The sequence below is a fragment of the Melospiza melodia genome, chromosome 9 (genome assembly GCF_035770615.1).
Source record: "Melospiza melodia melodia isolate bMelMel2 chromosome 9, bMelMel2.pri, whole genome shotgun sequence".
NCBI lineage: Eukaryota > Metazoa > Chordata > Aves > Passeriformes > Passerellidae > Melospiza > Melospiza melodia.
In genome coordinates, this window is record NC_086202.1 from 6,013,342 (window position 1) to 6,028,973 (window position 15,632).

Consider the following 15,632-nt stretch of genomic DNA (forward strand, 5'->3'; position numbering starts at 1 on the left):
TTAAGAGTTAATGGAGAACCTTCACAATTCAATATCTGAAATATGGCCTTATTTTCAATGTCTTTTGAGCACTAACAGCCCTGCAGATGGTACCTAAAAAGTAGATAATTGTAAGGCTTGACATTTTTTGATCAGGTTGCTTGCAGTTCATGCATCCCTGGGTTTTGGTTGTGCTTCTACTGCATGATCATGGTTCTGTTCAACTTTAACCTTTACTTTGGCTGTTTATTTTCTATAAGCTCTCTTTTATTCATGGTGCTTCTGGAAATGTCAGTTTTCTCCTTACTTCACTTTCAGAGTTATTTATACAGGCAGGGTGTTTATTTTAAATAGACATTTCCCATCTGAGTATTGAATCAGGGAGGGGGAAAAGGGGGAGGAACAAACAGTAAAAAACACAGCAGAAATGTTCAAATGTAAATTGTTCCCTCTGGGCAGTGCCTGTTGCTCTGTGCTCTTCTATTTTTCTGCCCAGACAAAGGCACAGCACTTTCACCATTTCTGCAGTACTCTCAAATATAAGATCAGGCTGGGGAAGCCTTATGCTCTACTCCCAAGAGGTTCATTTCTTCATAAAGAGAAAACATCTTCATTTTCCCTTATTACCTGGGCAATGCTGAGAGTCTGGCCCTGTAGTTTGAACATCCCCTAGATGTGGGTATATTTAGTGCTGGGTGTATTTCTTGATTTCATACCCCAAGGTTTTCCTCAAAGGTCATCTCTTTCTTCACAGTTTGGTAAATTATTGAGCTGCAGAGCTGTACCATTGACCAAAATGCAAATGATGTGGTGCAGACTCTTTCCTTATAAAGGCTGGCTGTTGAGAAAAAGAATGTTTTGAGAGATAAGCATCATAATAAAAGCATCAGACTCTGGGCTGAGAAAAGCAGTGCATTTGGCCCAAGAAATAGAAGTGTGAGACTCTGTAACTGAGTAGGCATGTAATGCTGACAAAAGAATGTAATGTACAGAACAAAACAGAAAAGGGAACAATTTGGTGTTGTCAGACTTTCAGTCTTACTAATTCTGTAGGTGGCTGATAATAGTTCTGCTTACCAAGTGCATTTCACCAGTTTCACATTGCTTAGAGAACTGAATGTGACATTTCAATACTAACAGTCTATATCCACAAAACCAGCTGGTTTTCTGAAATGCACTTTGCCTTGCAATGGTCAGTGTCCCTTACTGCCCTTCCCAGCCTTTCCCACAGTCTCTCATCCTTCCAGAACCAGCCAAAGAACTTGGCAGCCAAGTCTCTCATTTCCAGGTAACTAAAGAAAAATATTTTTCAAACCAGTTGTTTTGGTGGATATAGACTAGACTGTTAGTACTCGAAATGTCACGTTTAGTTCTCTAAGCAGTGTGAGACTGGTGAAATGCACTTGGAAGCAGAACTATTATCAGCCACCTACAGAATTAGTAAGATTGAAAGCAGTAACCATGAGGAACGCAGCACAGTGAGGTGTATTCAGCAGCAGTAATTGCACATCAGCTTCTAGTTGAAGAACAACAGCTTATCAACACCATTAAGTGCTAAAATCTTCTGCTTAAAGAGCAAGTGTTGTCAGCTCAGACTTGCTTAGAATCTGTAAGATTCAGGAGCATTTTTTTAGACTGACAGATGCAGAGTTTTTTCACATAGTTCTATAAAGTTTGGTTGAGCAGTTCAAAGTGAGGAAAACAATTTTATGCATGTTTTAAGTTCCAACTGCATATGAACATTTTCTCCTCATTTTCATTTTGTAAAAAATTATCCTCTGAGATCAAGCTTACTGTCTGTAGCAAAAGTAATGAGCTGATTAAATCTATGAAATATGGCTTGTACTTTCAGTAAATTGAGTAGTAGTAGTAGTATGTTTGCAATTTTTTTTTTAATCTCTTAGAGCTGCTGATTGTGCTGAGGTGTTTCACTGTTGTTTTGAGGAGCACAGGGTGGTTGGGGTCCCTGAACCTTTGAAGTTTCAAAGGATCAGGGAGATCTTTAATTAAAGTTATCCTGAAGACACTTTTCTTTGCCTTCTCCCACAGAGGTGACCAGTCACGCAAGAGAGCTGGAGAAGAGTTAACTTACAGTAAGTACAGATCCAGCCCTGCCCTCACAGCTTGGGCAGACAGCTCCTGGTGGAATTCTGGGTTCTCAGGGTGGGGAGAGGTGTCAGAGGCTGCATCTCCACATGGAGAAGTAATACAAACTGCTTGGATATGGAGCCATTGGAGAATGGAATCTGTTCTGGTACTGTTGTTAACTTCTGCTCATTTTATGGCCCTCTTACCACCAAGTTTCCTCATGTGCTTTCAGCTGAGTATGTTCACTTTATTCCCTGCCATAAAATATCACTGGTTTATGATGAACTCTTATTGCAGGCTGAAATGACTGAGTGGACATTTCTGTGTGAATGTTTTGCAGACACTGCTGTGTTTTGGAGGATGTAATGTGGAAGTTTAACATGAGAGAATTTCTTAACTTCTTCTATAATTTCAGATGGCTCATCAGCTTGTGCAAGCTCCAGGGGATACAGATAGTGAATATACTGGATCAGCTTCTATTCCTAGCCAGAACAGACACTGGAGGAGCACAGGTGATATCTGGAGCCTCCTTTGTGGCAACTGCTGATACTCAAGCTCTGACACAAACCATGCCTCAAAGAAGAGTTTTGGACTTTCTTCTTTATATATTAAAATGTCAGTTGCTGCTACAGTTGGAATGACTTTGAAAGACAAATTCCTTGGTCTGGTCTATCAACAAGCTCTTCTTCTGTGACCTTTGTGAGGAATGCACCTTGAAAAACAATCCTTTCAAAGTGGGAATGGGCAGCCAAAATCAGCAGCTTCCAAAAGCATTAGAATGGAAGAATCCTTTTTGCACTCTTTTCTTAATATTAAGGACATTCTTAAAACTAGTTAACATGTCAGTGTATTAGATTTTAAACTTCAAGTTATTTTCTGGAGCTTCTACTTAAATAATAAGAATAAAGTTTCATTATTTTGCAGTATTTGTTCGTTAGTTTAAAAACCTGTCACCTTTCAAGAGTTGGTCCCATATAAATGTATCTTCTGTCAGGGAGTTTTGAATTCCAGATTTTGCTTTTATCTCTTTTTTTGTTACTTGGTATTTTGAAATCTGTTTTCCTATGTGTTTGTACTCTGTGCCTTCAGCTTGTGCACTTTGCGACTTTATAGACCATATTTTGTTACTGCAAAATGTGTTCTTGAGGAAAAACTTGATGTGAACAAACATGCTGCAAAGTTGCACTTTTCTCTTGCATTAATAGGAAGTGAAAATGAGGACGAAGGAAAGTAAGTTGAACCCATCACCATCACTAATAGTGACTTGGAAGATTGTCCCCAGTTCTTTTTCACGTGTATTAAGTGTTTAATGCAGGGACCAACTCTTGTAGAATCTCCCTCACTGATATTTCATTGGCCTGGAGTTGGACTGGATGATCCTTGTCCCTTCCAACTCAGACTGTTCTGTGATTCTGTGATTCCATAATTGCAATAGATGAAGATGAGAATTCCAGACTGAACAAAACACCAGGATGTGGTTTGTTTTGTGCTCTGTAAGAACATTGTGGGCAAAACTCTCCAGTCTGGTGGCTCGGCAAAGTGCATCTCCATCAGCACAAGATTTGCACTGGGCTGAGCAATGGTACCTTCCAACATCACTGTGTGGCTCCTGTGCCATTTCTCCTGCTGGGGGGATGTGATGGAGCTGGGACAGGGGGTGTAGTCAGAATCAGGGATTTCAGGAGTGATGTCAAGTGTGCATGTGCCCATCTGCTCCTGCCTCCAGTTTTGTGTCCTGGAGATCCAGCTGAGCCCATCTCCAGGGCACTGGGCCTAGGGGCTAAGTCTGCTCATTGTCATGTGGGTTTTAATCAGCAGGATGGCTAATGCAGCTCTTTCATGAGGGGAGAAACATACTTGAAAAAGCAGTTTGATTACAGGGTTTGGGTTTTTTTTTTCATTACTATGGATTTATTTTTTATCACCTTTAGTTATAAAGAGAAATAAGTTGGTAATATAAAAAAAAATCTTTCTGAATGAAATAAAAGTTTGTTCAGTTTTGTCTGGCACAACTCTTACGCCTGTTTTAAAAAACAAGACAAAAATGCCAACACAACTCCTTTCATGCTTGTATGGGTCCATTACAAAATGCAAGAAAAAAAGAAAAAAATAGATGCGGCAGGGACAAAGTTTCTTTTTGTTTTGTATCCAGGCTTTATGTTAGAGGATTTAATTCCATCAGTGTCTCACCAGCCACTTTGGCAATGTGGTTTGATTGGAGGGTGGGGAGGAAGAATGAGTTTGACACTGCTGGGATTGAGAGATTCAAATATGATTTTCCTGTGTCTTTCTTTGCATATTTGCAAAGCCTGTTTAATTTTGAGGAAGTGTTTCTTTTTCGAGTAAGACCTAAATGCTTCAGTGTTTTGTGTTCAGTGTAGAGCAATGCCAGCAATCTGAACTCATCCCCAGTGGTGTAAACCAAGCATCTCTGAAAGGGATTTTCAGGTGTTGGTAGTGTCTGCTTCAACTTTGCTACCAGCTGCTTGAGTTGGAGCAGAATTAGATAAAATCAGGGGGTTTGAAAATTTTGTTGAAGTGTGCTGTGGAGAAGTTAATGAAGGCTAATAAGGAACAAAAATTATTTGCCATCTTCCAGGTTTTTAAAGTCTTGGCTTTAAACAAAAATAAAACCTCTGATAGTGTCCTTAGCTTTAAAAATCACTGTCTGCTGAAATGGCAATATTCTTGAGTTAAGAATAGATGCATTAACCTAATTTGGTTAAATTTGTTTACAACTTCATTACCATCCTGGTTCTCACAGTACAGTAACCAAGCTCTGCCATCTCTGTCAAGTGGTCACAGTTTTTCTCTGGTCTTAAAGTGGTTTTACTGCTTCAGGTCTGTAAATAACAGGTAGTGCCTTTGCTTCAAGTCTGAGGCAAAGGTTTAACATTCCTTTTCCATTGCATTATGTTTGGGACACAAACTCCTAGAGTGACAATTCCATCAAAAGGTAAAGCATTCCTGTCAGTGTGGTCCACTGTGTGTGCACTGAGTAGGGCTTGGATGCTTCTAGTCCTGTTTAGCATTGTCACCACTGCCCCCATGCCTGAGGAATCTGTTTGTTAAGCACTGTATTATGTTGTAAATTTGGCATTACAATTCCTGTATGTTTTGGCATTATTTATATAATGCTGAAATGTTGTTTATCTGTTGAAGACATTACCATTGTGACTGAGCATGGAACAGAATACAGGATACTATACTAAATTATTTTGTTTCTCTGTAAACTTGCATTTTACTTACAGTCAAACTAACTCAGCCAACTTGAGCATTGGTACTGTAAAACCAGAATTACCAACAGCATGAGTCTAACTTCAGTATTTAATTTAACCAAATAACTTGTGGTGAATCTGTTGCATCTGTAGCTTACTCTGTTAAGCAGTGAAGTTGGTTATACAATGGGTGTCCTCTTTATGTTGCACTGGTTCTATAGCCAAGCTTGCTACATTAAAATATTTTTAGATTAATTTTATTTCTTTATTTGAGAAGTTGAAATATTTGAATTCAGCATGCTGACTAATGGTTGACAGTCTTTGATACATGGTAAGGATGGTCTTTGGTACAAATTATGGGGTTGGGGGTCTAACCAAGTAAGTACCCAACTCTTCTTCAGCTGCATCTCCTTCCTGCAGTTGTTGGGGAAACGTTTACAGATTAATGCATTGAAGTTTTTGACTCCTGTCATTGGATGGAAGTGTGATCAGCCAAACCCATCCCTTTTAATTTGTCCCTGACATGATTATTCACTTTCTAAAAATTACAAAAACCAAACAAAACCCTCAAGAACTACAAAGGGCATGTTTTGAGTGACTGAAAAATGTTTCTCATGTACACTGTGACAACCCTAGTGAAAGGAATATTCTGTAGAACTATGGAATAAAAAACAACCACTTGAATTTGACTCCTGTCATCAACCCAGCTCCAGCAGAGAGAAAACAAAGAATTTTGGTTTTGTTTTGTTTTTTATTTTTGTGTGATGCCTTGACATGCACAAGGTGCCCAGAGGGCACTTAGTGCAGCTCATGGTGTGGGCCTTTAGGGTCAGTTGACAGCAACCATCCTGGATTTCTTCTGGGATAAACAAGGATATTTTTGGTAGCTTACAAACTTCAGGTATGGGTAATCAGGGCAGACATGAACCAGGTATGGATTTATTCTGGCAGGTGTCATTCCAGTAGTTACAACTATGGAAATTTACTTTGTAAATTTAGCACAAGTCAGTGTGATACTGGCCCAACAAGATACTTTAATGTCCCTAGTGCCTGTTAAAAGAAAAAGGCTGGAGAATCTAAATTTTACCCTTGTGGCTTCAAATGGGGCCCAGAGTCACCTGTGAAGGGAAGTTGTCCCTGTCCATCAGGAAGGACAGAAAATCAGCATTACTGCATGAGCAAAACAGGGCAAACTTGCTGATTTGGCCTCAGCTGGAAACTCCTTGATGGAGTGCTGTGTGCTTTGCTAGAGAGAGTGAGGGAAAGGATTAAACCAATGTATCTTGATCTAACAGGAATGACTTGTTAAGAATTCCTGAATTCCATAGGCAATGAGTACTCAGAATTCCATAGGCAATGAGTACTCAGAAATCCCTTCTGGCTGTCTCTGGAATGCTCCAGATACACTTGGTTAATGCTCATCTTTCTGAGCTCCTGCTATCTGACCTAATTAGCACAGAACAGGAATGTTGACTTGCCTAATGATGGCAACAGAGTGGATTTAGTAATGGCACTTATTGCCTCATTAGTATTGTTTTTCAATTAGTGTTCCTTATGAGGAGCTGTTCCAGTTTCAGTGATGACCTGGGCCTCTGTTACAGAGCAGTGGATAATTTATTTGTTATTACTCATGGTTTGCACCACTGGCCATTTATCAGTGAGCTGGATGGTTTTGTACAGAGATCAGTTCATTCATTAATTAACATCTCAGGGTGGTTGGGAGGTGCTGCCCTGTGCATGAGGTGCATTGCCAGGATGAGAACTCCTGTTCCATGATGGGATAGGTCTGAAGGCTCTGCTGAGGTGATCCCTGGGGTGGGTGTCACACTGCTGTCCTCTGGGAACATCCAGTGACCATGGAGTGAGTTGCACTGCCAGCAAACACCCCAAATGCTTCTACACAGCCACCATGGGAGAGCTCATGGACTGTAAGCTCACCTCTTAGCTCTGCAGCTGCCTGTTCCTGTGGCAGGAGTGCCTGAGCAGTGACATTCAGGGCTTGAAATCTGACTCAAATTCCCTGTGTGGTCAAGGTGAAAATAAGACTTCTCCAGCAGGTGCCACCTATCAGTAAATGGATGTGTTCCCAGATTTCTGGTTTGAGGTCTCAGTTATTGGCCATGGTACTTGAACCCACCTTGTGGAAGGAGCTGGAAGCAGAACTTGGCAGCCAGGACCAGTGCTACCTGTGCAAGAGCAGAAGGAAAACAGGCCTGCTTGGTTCTTTTTCTTAATTGCTTCTGTATTAAGTCTTTATTGAGCAGGCACCTGCTGTTCCCAGTTGCTGAGGCAGCCTCAGTTGTTTCAGGTGCACAGTTTGGATGTCTGTTGGAATGGGTCTGAGGCAGAATTCCATCCAAGCTGTAAAATAATCATTGCCCTTAAAATGCAGAGATGCGTCATACCTGGTGATTATCCACTTGTTTTGGAAATAATCTCATTATCCTATTTGTTCCCTCAGTTACAACTTCTGAATACATATTCAAGTGAAATGTGCTTGCCAGCTATGGCTCTGATCTGCTTCAGAGAGTGCCATAGTTACAGATATGCAGGGGAGAGACACCCATAAAGTGAAATCCTGCTTCCATGCTTGTTTCCCTCTGGGAATGTGACATGGAATGAAAAACTGCACTTCAGTTTATTCATGCTCTGGCATAATTATGTTTTATTATTTCTTTCTTAATAATTCCCAGCATTGAATTTGCCTTTTCTGACTAGCTGCTGTATATCAAGCAAACCCTTCTTACAGCTGTTACAGTGCCAGGATGCCCTTTGTGGGCAGCAGCAGCTCCTCCTTGTGAAAGCAGAATTAGGATCACATTTTCCCAGTGCCTCTCTCTGTAAGTCACTGCAGTCAGATATTTTTGGAGCTCTCATGTCCCTTGCTGAGTGAAATGAAGTCCTGTAGCTCTTTGTAGCCAATGTTCTGCACTTGCCTGGGTGATGATGGCACGTGAACTTCATGTCTCACTGTTCACCTCCTTGTCAGCTTATGGTGAGCACTGCAATGAGCAGGACCCCAGCGCTGTGGGAATGTGGTGCTGACCTCTTTCTGCTGGGAGCACAGTCAGTCAGTTCCTGCTGTGCAGCTTCCCATTTGTGTGGAAAAGCTTCTCCATTATAGGAATTGCTGGGCAGACCTAAGGGTCTGAACTCTCGCATCACAGGTGACAGATTTCAGGTGGAAATTTGTGGTGTCACACTCTGCCCCTGCTGATGAATTGGGGTTTTCCTTGGGTAAAAGGAAACAAGAAAAAAATTACCATAACATTTCATCTGCTCTATTTAGCAAAGAGTATCTGCTGTAAACTCTCTGAACTTGGACTGATAAATTTATAACTTGCCAGGTCCTCTTGTCAGCTTGCCAGCACAGCTGCTCATCCTGGGAGGATCTCCTGGCACCTGAAGGTCCAAGCTGAGAGGAGACTGAGCAGAGCAGTGCAGCAGCCCCAGTGGTTCTGGCTGAGGTCTCACATCCACGCTGCTGCTGTTTCATCTACAGGGCCTTCAGTGCTTCATTGTCACACTTGCTTCTCTGATTGTCACTTTAAATAAGCCACAGTCAGTGATCTGCAAATGTCAGGAATCACCTTTGGGGCTCATTTACCAAGGCCCCTCCTGAGCTAAATCTGGGCTCTGTAACAAATCAAACTTGCGGCTTCCTGTTTCCAAATCCTGGAAAAATCCAAATCCTGGGTGGGCTGGGCAGGGAGGGTCTGTGCTCAGCTGGGCAGGGCTGGGTGCACAGTGGGCCCTGGGCCACATGTGCTGCAGGAAGGTTTTTAATTACAGGTGTAATGGCAGTGTGTGCATGCCCAGAGCTAACCTTCAGGGATGGGAGGTGGTTTGCCTAATAAAGGGGAAACAAAAGATTATCCTTTGCTCTGTATTTGTGTAAGTGAGCAGAAAATGGCTTTAAGCTGTGAGAGAGCAGGTTAGATATTAGAAAGAAATTCTAATACCCTGCTTTACTCAGGGTAGTAAAGCACTGGCACAGGTGCCCAGAGCAGCTGGGGCTGCCCCTGGATCCCTGGCAGTGCCCAAGGCCAGGCTGGACAGGGCTTGGAGCAGCCTGGGACAGTGGAAGGTGTCCAAGCCATGGCAGGGGTGGCACTGGATGGGCTTTCAGGTCCCTTCTAACCCAAACCATTCTGTGATTCTACGAAAACACCCCTCTCCCGTGAACTTTGGGGAAAAAAGGAGCAGAAAGCTGAATCAGCCTGGGCAAACTAGAAAACCTTGTCCTGCCAGAGCAGCAGGGACTGCCCCAGGCTGGTTGAGAGCATTTTCAATGTGTTGCAGAGTTTAGAGCTGTGTGCTGATAGAAGTGTTCTGGGGAGAGGGGGATTGCCCAGCCTGCTGGGAGCTGTGTGCTGGGAGGGCAGGGGGTCACTGTACCCCCAAATGGTGCTTGTGCTCCTTTCAACCATCCCCAGGGCACGACAAACCACCCTTCAGCTGATTCAGCTGCTTTTCAGCCCGTTTTTGGTTGTATATAAAGTATTTCAAGAGCTCTATTCATTTTTAAAAGCATCCTGAAATCACAATACATTTGAAGTTTAGTTCATAGAGGAGCTAATTTAACTTTCTGCTGGTTTGCATCCTCAGAGTGACTTAGCTCAAGATTGCTTTAGCCTGATGAATTCTTCTTCTGTTGAATACAAACAAATGCTTTGGCCATTATTATATTATTCTCTTTGTTTGTAGGCTACATATGCACAGGAAAAAGCCCAACATGTCTGGCTGCTTTTAATTGAACCATGTGACTTATTTGATTTTTCATCAGTCAAATTTAAGCTAATAAACTGAATTTAAAGCAAAAGAAGGATATTCATGCAGAAGAAATAATTCTTCTCTTGGCTGGATAAATTTCAAACAACAGCTTTGGCTCTCAATATTTATCTCTGAGAATTTTCAGTCATAAAGAGCTAATTTAAAAAGTCCTGGGTCATATTGGATATGTCAACTCATGAGCAGAATGGAGGAAGCACTTCACCACTTGGGACAGCTCATCTCTGACCAAAAACTGAGACTGTGCAAAACTTGTGTGTGCCCCAACAGGCACAATTTCAGCATTTTTTAGCTTTGCAGTGTGTTGCCTGAGTTGTGTTCTGAAATCTGTAACTTTCCATGTGGTTTTCAGCTATTGTCTCTATTTCATCTGTCCGGTGTCTTCTGGCTGGATCATGCTGGACACCTTCAAATCCCCATCTTCCCCCCTAGCCAGGACACAGTCTGGGCTACTTTGCGTGTCTCCAAAATCAGAGGCTTGGAGGAGAAAGGCAGGACAGGACAGAACTGCTTAGTTCAGAAAGAACATCAGTGCACCTAGACAGTCTCTGCCTTTTTCTGAGGAGAAACATCATGACCTGAAATCCTCTGGATTTAGTAATCCTAATCTGTGCCTCTGGCTGTCCAGATGTGCTCTGGAGAGCCTTTACACCATGTTACAGGTATCTGCATCCTTTTCTCTCCACACTCCTGTCCCTGAGTGCTGCTCTGGGTGGGCAGCACTGCTGCAGCTGGGTGAGGCTGCGGCTGTCAAGGCAGCTTTAATCTCTCTCCTCTGTGCATGATGTACTGGCAACCCTTGAGCAATGCTGCATTTTAAATCCCCTTAATGGTTATTTGCAAAATGGATGAAAATATTGACAGCTTGATATTTCAAAACAGATTGAAATCTTAGGTACTTGTAGCGTCAACATAATTGCTTTCTCGGGAATGGGGGAATTAATTTAAATATATTTAAATTTTCTACCAGCAATTCTGGTCTGTTATTCTCTAGTTGTTGCTGTGCTGTCAGTCAGGTTCTCCTGATTTGTAGGTTCCAACATTGTATGATTTTCTTTTGCTGTCACTTTTTTTGGTAGCCTACTTCAATATGTATGAAGCTGCAGATGTGTTCTCTCTGGTTTTATTCTCAAGTCATAGAAACCTGTCACTTTTTCTGCCTTTCACTCTGACTCAGAGCTGTCAGAAAGGCTTATTCCCACTTGGTGGAGAATTCCTGGAAGTTGAAGAGATAAAAACACCCAACTTTCAGTAATCTGCCTGATTACTGAAAAACACTGAGTGGTGCTCTTTGGGGACATCTGTGCTGAGGATGGATGTGTCTGGCCAGCCAACAGTGCTGGCCATTGCTTCAGCGTGTCAGGGGTTATTTTCTTGTCCATATTTTAGTAAGAAAATATACTTTAAGTTCTTCTAAACCATAGAACAAACCTGGCACCACAAAATGAAGTGGTGGTTGTAAGGAAAACAGTGAAACGAGGTGACAAAAACCAGTGGTGAAGGATTCCAGGGGTACAGACACAGAGTGAAGCTCTGCCCCTGCTAAACTGGGCAGGGACTTCCCTGCAAAACACCAAATTCTGCAGTGTTGAGCTGAGCTGATTGTGGAGGGAAGTGCTCAGACATGTGGCTGCATCCAGCCTTGCACAAGGAAGGAAACAGCACTCAGCTGCTCTTTAAATTATGCACAAAGCAAACAGGGATGTTCTGTAGAACTGGGACATGTGAAAGATCCATACAGAGCCTGCTTGGGCAATAAATTACACAATTTGTTAGAGTCTGCTGAGGCATCAGAGAGTTCATTGCAGACCATTTCCTTCACCAAAGAATGGTAAAGCAGATGCTGTGGGCTCTGCTTGCCTGCAGAGTTGTCTGAGCCTTGGTGGTGGAGAGGTGGGAAGGCTTTCCCTGAGGAAATGGCTTTGCTCACAGCTCTTGAGGGATGGCAGCACCAAAACAGCTGAGGAAAACACACCAGTGGCCATGCAAGTGCTCAGGCTGCAATATCTGCCAAACACAGATTGCCTGGTGGTCTTTGGGCTGTTGCTTGGATGGATGGATGGATGGATGGATGGATGGATGGATGGATGGATAGATAGATAGATAGATAGATATAGATAGATAGATAGATAGATAGATAGATAGATAGATAGATAGATAGATAGATAGATAGATAGATAGAGATATTGAGATAGAGATAGATAGGTAGATAGATAGATAGATAGATAGATAGATAGATAGATAGATAGATAGATAGATAGATAGATAGATAGATAGATAGATTTCTCCATCAGATACCAGAGCTGCCTGGCCTCTGGGTAAATATAAGGAAACCTGTGGGTTCTATGGGTAGCAACACAATGTTACACAAAATGCCATTACAAAGACCAGGACTTCCCTACTCAATCACTCCAGAAGGATTTGTTTTGCAAGGGACTGTCAGACCAGTAACTTGTGTGAGGGAAAGCAGGAATAGTTATTTGGGTTCTTTTCAAACTCGTAATTATGTCCTAATTGTAAGTGCTGAATGCTTTTTTGAATTGTCCACAAATTGCATTACTCTAGCATTGAGATGAATTTTGATGTTAGTGAATAGCTCTGCTTAGTGGAGGTGATTGAGTTACACCAGGAGAAATCTCATTTTAGGGGAAGGAAAGGAGACCTTGGGACTGGAACAAAAGGTCCCCCTATGGCAATGCCATAAAGTCACTTCTCAAAACTCACTGGGGGTTTTCCCACAGGGGTACACAATTCCTGATGCTGAAAGACACAAAACCAGGCAAGGGAGAGGATTCCTGCTCTGTGCCCTCCCTGAGCCAGCTTCCTGCAGGATCAGGTAACACCAGCTTGTGGCTCTTGGAAATATTAGTGCTGATATCAGCATAGCAAAGAAGTCCCCTCAACTGCTTAAAAAATCTAATTTTCAGGCTCCTGAGGGGTTCCTCCATTTTTGGTGGCCATGAATCTCATTGCTTTTGTGAACAGGGAGGGAACAGCTGCTGAGTGGTATCAGTGACAGCCCATGGGGTGGCTGCTGCTCCAGGGCCTCTGTGCAAACCCATCCTCTGCCATCCCAAAATTACCCACGAGGGTAAGAGCACAGTTTTCTCTCTGTGGCAGGCCAAGGTATTTTATGACTGAAAGGCAGCCCATATAAAGATTTGTTCTGCCGGCTTATTTTCACAAAAATTAAGAAAAAAGGTTAATCCTTCAATTCCCTCCTGTATGAGATTTTTTACATGTCCCTGCCTTGGTAACCACTCACAGAAACTTTAAAACTGTCTAGTTGGATACACAGGAATCAAGCTCAGAAATGTTCTTTTTTTGATAGATATTTGATTTTCATGAAGCCACTTTGATATTTATTTTTAACAAATTGATTATTTTGAATTCCTTTTACCAACTCGCTGCTCATGTTGCTCGCTTGAGATGAAAAGGTGGTGCAAAATCCTGGCCTCAGTAAACTTAATGTTTTTGATTGGAATAAAGGTGAGCAACAGAGCCTAAAGGCTTTTTGATTTGCATTCAGAAGTTCTTGATTGATTGGTTTCTAGGGGATTACCCAGCATGAGATGGCATCTGTGCTCCAGTTTTGTTCATAGTCTTTTTATCTAAATTCCTGAAATCAAAAGTACTTATAAAAACACATTGCATTTCTGTTATTGATAAATGCGTGGCTTTATTTTGGACCCTTAGCTATGATCTTGCACAAACAGAGGCAGAGGAGAGTCAGCAGACAGACATTTGGTCAAAGACACTCTGAGCACTGCAGTGAAAACTGGATGGTTTCACCTGCTATGGAGCAGTGCCCAAGTGTGCACCTGAAGTGACACCTTCGATAAACACAGAGAGTAACCAAGGCACGTGAAATTCTTTGAGATTCAGAAACGTGTTGGTCTGCTTTGGGGGGGATTTTACCCTGGGCACTCATTAGGAATTTCCCTGGACTGTCTTTGGGGCAAGCATTGTTCCACTTCGGTGCTCCTTGTTTTGTAGAGCTGACTACAGATTCTTCCTTTTTATTTTGGCCATTTATTTAGTATTAACAAACTTCCTGGTCCCATGCCTCTCACTAAAGGTGTCCTTTAAAAGAGTGACACAAATTACTGTTGGTTTCCCATTGGCCATGAATTTGGACTTTTCATTAGGAGCTGCCTCAAAAGCCGCGCTTGCTTTAATCAGCTCTTGTCTGCTTGTTTGGAAAGCCTTGCAAGGTTGACTGGCTTTCTCAACTTGATCTGTGCTCACAGTAATGAGCTATCAGGCTAATGAGACCGCTACCATTACAATTACCAGCTTATTAAATCCTAATTAGGGCCCCAATGCTGCCGGGTGCTGAGCGCTGGCTGGAAGCAGCTGGATGTTTTCCTGGGCCCGTTTTTGATCTCCAGTTGAAAGCAGCACTTGAAGAGCATTGAGGCTCCTCGTGCACAGTCTGAGCTCTGTTTCAGTGCTAATGGGGTAATTGACTCTAATGATGTTGGCTGGTGTGTAATGGTCAGAGCTGCCTTTCCCTCCCCTGAGCAGCCCAGCATCCATGTCACTGTTAAATGGGCTGTGACATGGCAGGAGGCTGCAGGATGCTGAAGGACAGCATTTCCTGTGTAATGTCCTGTGGCAGGTTGTTTTCTGCACATTCATGCACTGGCGAAAGGAGTTTGCAACTTTATTGTTCATCAGCGCCAATTAAATGCAAACTCAATGTTAGCCGGACATGCTTCCTCCTGAATAAACAACTCAATTCTGTCCTCCCGAGGCTGGAGAATATGAAATGTGCACTGTCTCTTTTGGAATCTAATTTCCACCTGACCTTCCCCAGGCTGCTCTGTGTTCTGAGGCAGTTATTGAGCTGGGCAGGTGGTGTCAGTACCACTGCAGGGCACCTTCCAGAGGTGCATTACAGAGCATTCCCCCGCCTGCCAAGGGCTGCTTGTTTTGCTGTTCTTTCTGCCAGGGCAAGATTGCATGAGCTCTTGGTGATTTTTCATCTCGTGGGGATGGAGTTTGAGGGTCACCTTTGCCGGCCTGTGGAGGTTCTGCTGTTCCTGGCAAGCGAGGCTGTGCAGGATGTGAATCTTTCCAGCTCAGTTTGAAAGCAGTGGCTGCTGCCAGGCTTGGAGAGCCTGGACTGTGCTCCCTTCTCGCCCATCAGCCCCAAATTCTGAGCTGAGGGAGCGCCTTAAAACTGAAACATGAAGGTACAAATGCATCTTGCAGCACATTCTCTGACCAGCAGCCAGGTGGATTCCTCCAGGACTCCAGACATGTTCTCTGTGGAAACTGCCCAGATGGCGCAGAACCCACATCCTGATTTTTACTGCTTCTTTTAGTATTGGTCAATTTGTTCTCCCTGGGAGGAAGATGCTCACTTGTATCTCAATCCCATTTCTCATTAGCAGCCCTGCTAATGAAATCCCAGTAATGATGTGGACTGCTGGAAGTTGTGCCTCATCCAGCCCGGCCTGGAATGTTTCAGGGATGGAGCATCCAGCACCTCTCTGGTCTCCTGATAGGCTGTCACGTCCAGAAGCTTTTTCACATCTTCCCCACTTTCCT

At 42.9% G+C, this 15,632-nt stretch overlaps 1 protein-coding gene across 1 annotated transcript in view; it reads left to right on the plus strand.

Annotated features, from left to right (window-relative positions):
* The window catches only part of CACUL1 (CDK2 associated cullin domain 1), a 43,927-nt gene extending 37,958 nt beyond the window's left edge, over positions 1 to 5,969 (plus strand). Inside the window, exons 8-9 of the mRNA XM_063163118.1 lie at positions 2,029 to 2,072; positions 2,483 to 5,969. Of these exons, the coding sequence (XP_063019188.1) occupies positions 2,029 to 2,072; positions 2,483 to 2,523 (85 nt within the window). The 3' untranslated portion in view covers positions 2,524 to 5,969. The remainder of the gene's footprint in view (positions 1 to 2,028; positions 2,073 to 2,482) is intronic.
* The last annotated feature ends 9,663 nt before the right edge of the window (positions 5,970 to 15,632 follow it).